General features: G+C 41.0%; 1 protein-coding gene across 1 annotated transcript in view; it reads left to right on the plus strand.

Annotated features, from left to right (window-relative positions):
* Window positions 1–552: 552 nt before the first annotated feature.
* Window positions 553–2,187, plus strand: part of LOC104961890 (FCH and double SH3 domains protein 2-like) — a 2,700-nt gene continuing 1,065 nt past the window's right edge. Inside the window, exon 1 of the mRNA XM_010790247.1 lies at window positions 553–687. Within this exon, the coding sequence (XP_010788549.1) occupies window positions 647–687 (41 nt within the window). The 5' untranslated portion in view covers window positions 553–646. The remainder of the gene's footprint in view (window positions 688–2,187) is intronic.

Raw genomic sequence — 2,187 nt, forward strand, 5'->3', positions numbered from 1 at the left:
CGTAAGTCATTACCCGCATCAAGACGGGTGAAGTTTAACCACACCTCGGAGCGCGTTCTCTCCGCCATCTCCGCAGTGTGTTGCTGCATGTAGCAGCTGCATGTGTGTGTAAACTGCCCCGCCCCCTCGCACACAGACGGGGGAGAGAGATCTCGTCTGATCGAAAATACATCATAGACGCATTTTTGTTTTCTTTTTGCATATTAGAAACAAGTTGGCGACACTAAGACTGCGATATAATGTTTATTTAGCAATAATACATGACATATATTTTTTAAATGTCTCCATTACCGATAAAAAGATCGATAACGTTGGAGCTTAACGGCGCGTAAAACACACGTGATGACGTCACCAACGAATCGACGACTGAATTAGTTGGCAACTAATTTGGTCATCGATTTTAATCGATTAAGTCGATTAGTTCTTGCACCCCTATATCCCGCACCATCCTGACACCACTCACCACACAGGGATTTGCATACTTTTCAGGTGATGCATTGCAGGAATAATAATAATTTCCTTAAATGTAAAACTTAAATGTCTCCATCCTCAGTGTATTGATCAGCTGACGGTGGTTCAAGCGGAGCTGCAGGATTCCGTGAAGGAGCTGACGAAGAGCCGGAAGAAATACCAGGAGGCCGAGACCATGGCTCAGGCCGTCCGAGAGAAGGCCGAGCTGGACGCCAAGTACGAACCAAAATACTCTACTGTGATTATTAGAGTGACTGATGTTATCCCGAGTTGAATAAGCAACTTTTAAAGTGGTCGCTGCTGCACAGGAAACATCACATTTCAATTAAGAGTTTACTTTATAAAAGAAATAGTACCAATCAATTGACAATTGTTTGTAAGAGCAAACAAGTTCTACAAACAACTAGAGCTGAAACGATTCGTCAAGTTACAAAGCAATTCATTTGATGATTAAATGATCATTTCAGTGAATGTTCGAGACAAAATACCAAGGATTCGATGTTTGTAACTTTCCCTGTGTGAGGATTCTTGGCTTTTTCTTGCATGACATTATACTGTAGTAAATATCTTACATCTTTATACAAGAAAAGCAATTGCAATACAGCACTCTAGGCTTGTGGGTCTTTTTATTCACAGTTTTTCACAATTCTCTAACCACCTCATTACTTTTTTCTGACCAAATTCCTTAAACGGAAAACTCCAGAGAAGTTTGAGCCATGTAGAAAAAAAAAAAACCTGTTTTCGATTAAACCTTTTTAGAATCACATACACTACTTTTTCCTCACTGCAAAATCCTGAATCTATGTCACGTGGACACAAGATGTTTCCACAGGACACTTGTGTAAGTTGCATATTGGACCCACGTTTTAATTATATCTGTGATGTCACCAATCATGCCCAATGGTATATTTAAGCAATAGCTCACTACAGGCCGTGGTATATGGTCATTATATCACAGCTAAGGGGCGTGGTGTTTCTCAGACGCGGAGGGATACTGCAAACTACAATTTTACCCGTGATATACGCTCATTATATCACGGCTAACAACCAATCAGATTGCTTGATTTTGTTTGATAACATCCGAGTGAAGCAACAATAAGCCAAAGATGTTTTTGAGGTGAAAAACAAACTACTTATCAAACTAATCAATGAGGGTAGCACCCTTTAGTTTCCACCCTACAGGCGTCTGATATTCAGATATCTCTTCTCCACGTTTAGTCCTGGCACACATTACCAGCTGGCTCTTTGCCTCTCCACATTGCAGACATTTCTCTGCCCATCAGGAGAGTTTATTATAGAGCGATGGTGAAGCTCTGCTGCCGGAAAGGCTTAGCAGCTGGGTTGGCACTCATTCTAATACTACAAATACTACTTCAGGCCTCATGTGTAAACACACACATTCTTCATAGTGTCTGCAGAGGGACTTCAGCTCATTGAGGTGCAGAGAAGTGAAGTTGGATCATTCACTGTCTGTGGTTCTTCAACGTTTTTTTCTTTTGCTAAATCATTGCACAATCTTCCCTTCCTACGTGTCTGTTGCAATGTGTAGTTGCTTTCTGTTCAATCAATGTGTTAACATTTAGAAAAACAGTACAACTAGGTTATGCAGGTCATCGGGGAATACTTCTGAATGCACTCAAGTAACCTGGTGACTGTATACTCTGAATACATTCAGCAGTAATCAGGTTGCTCCCCTACAACCGTCCTTATTCTGGT

This window comes from Notothenia coriiceps, unplaced genomic scaffold (assembly GCF_000735185.1).
Source record: "Notothenia coriiceps isolate Sejong01 unplaced genomic scaffold, NC01 NC01_scaffold00033925, whole genome shotgun sequence".
In the NCBI taxonomy this organism is placed as follows: domain Eukaryota; kingdom Metazoa; phylum Chordata; class Actinopteri; order Perciformes; family Nototheniidae; genus Notothenia; species Notothenia coriiceps.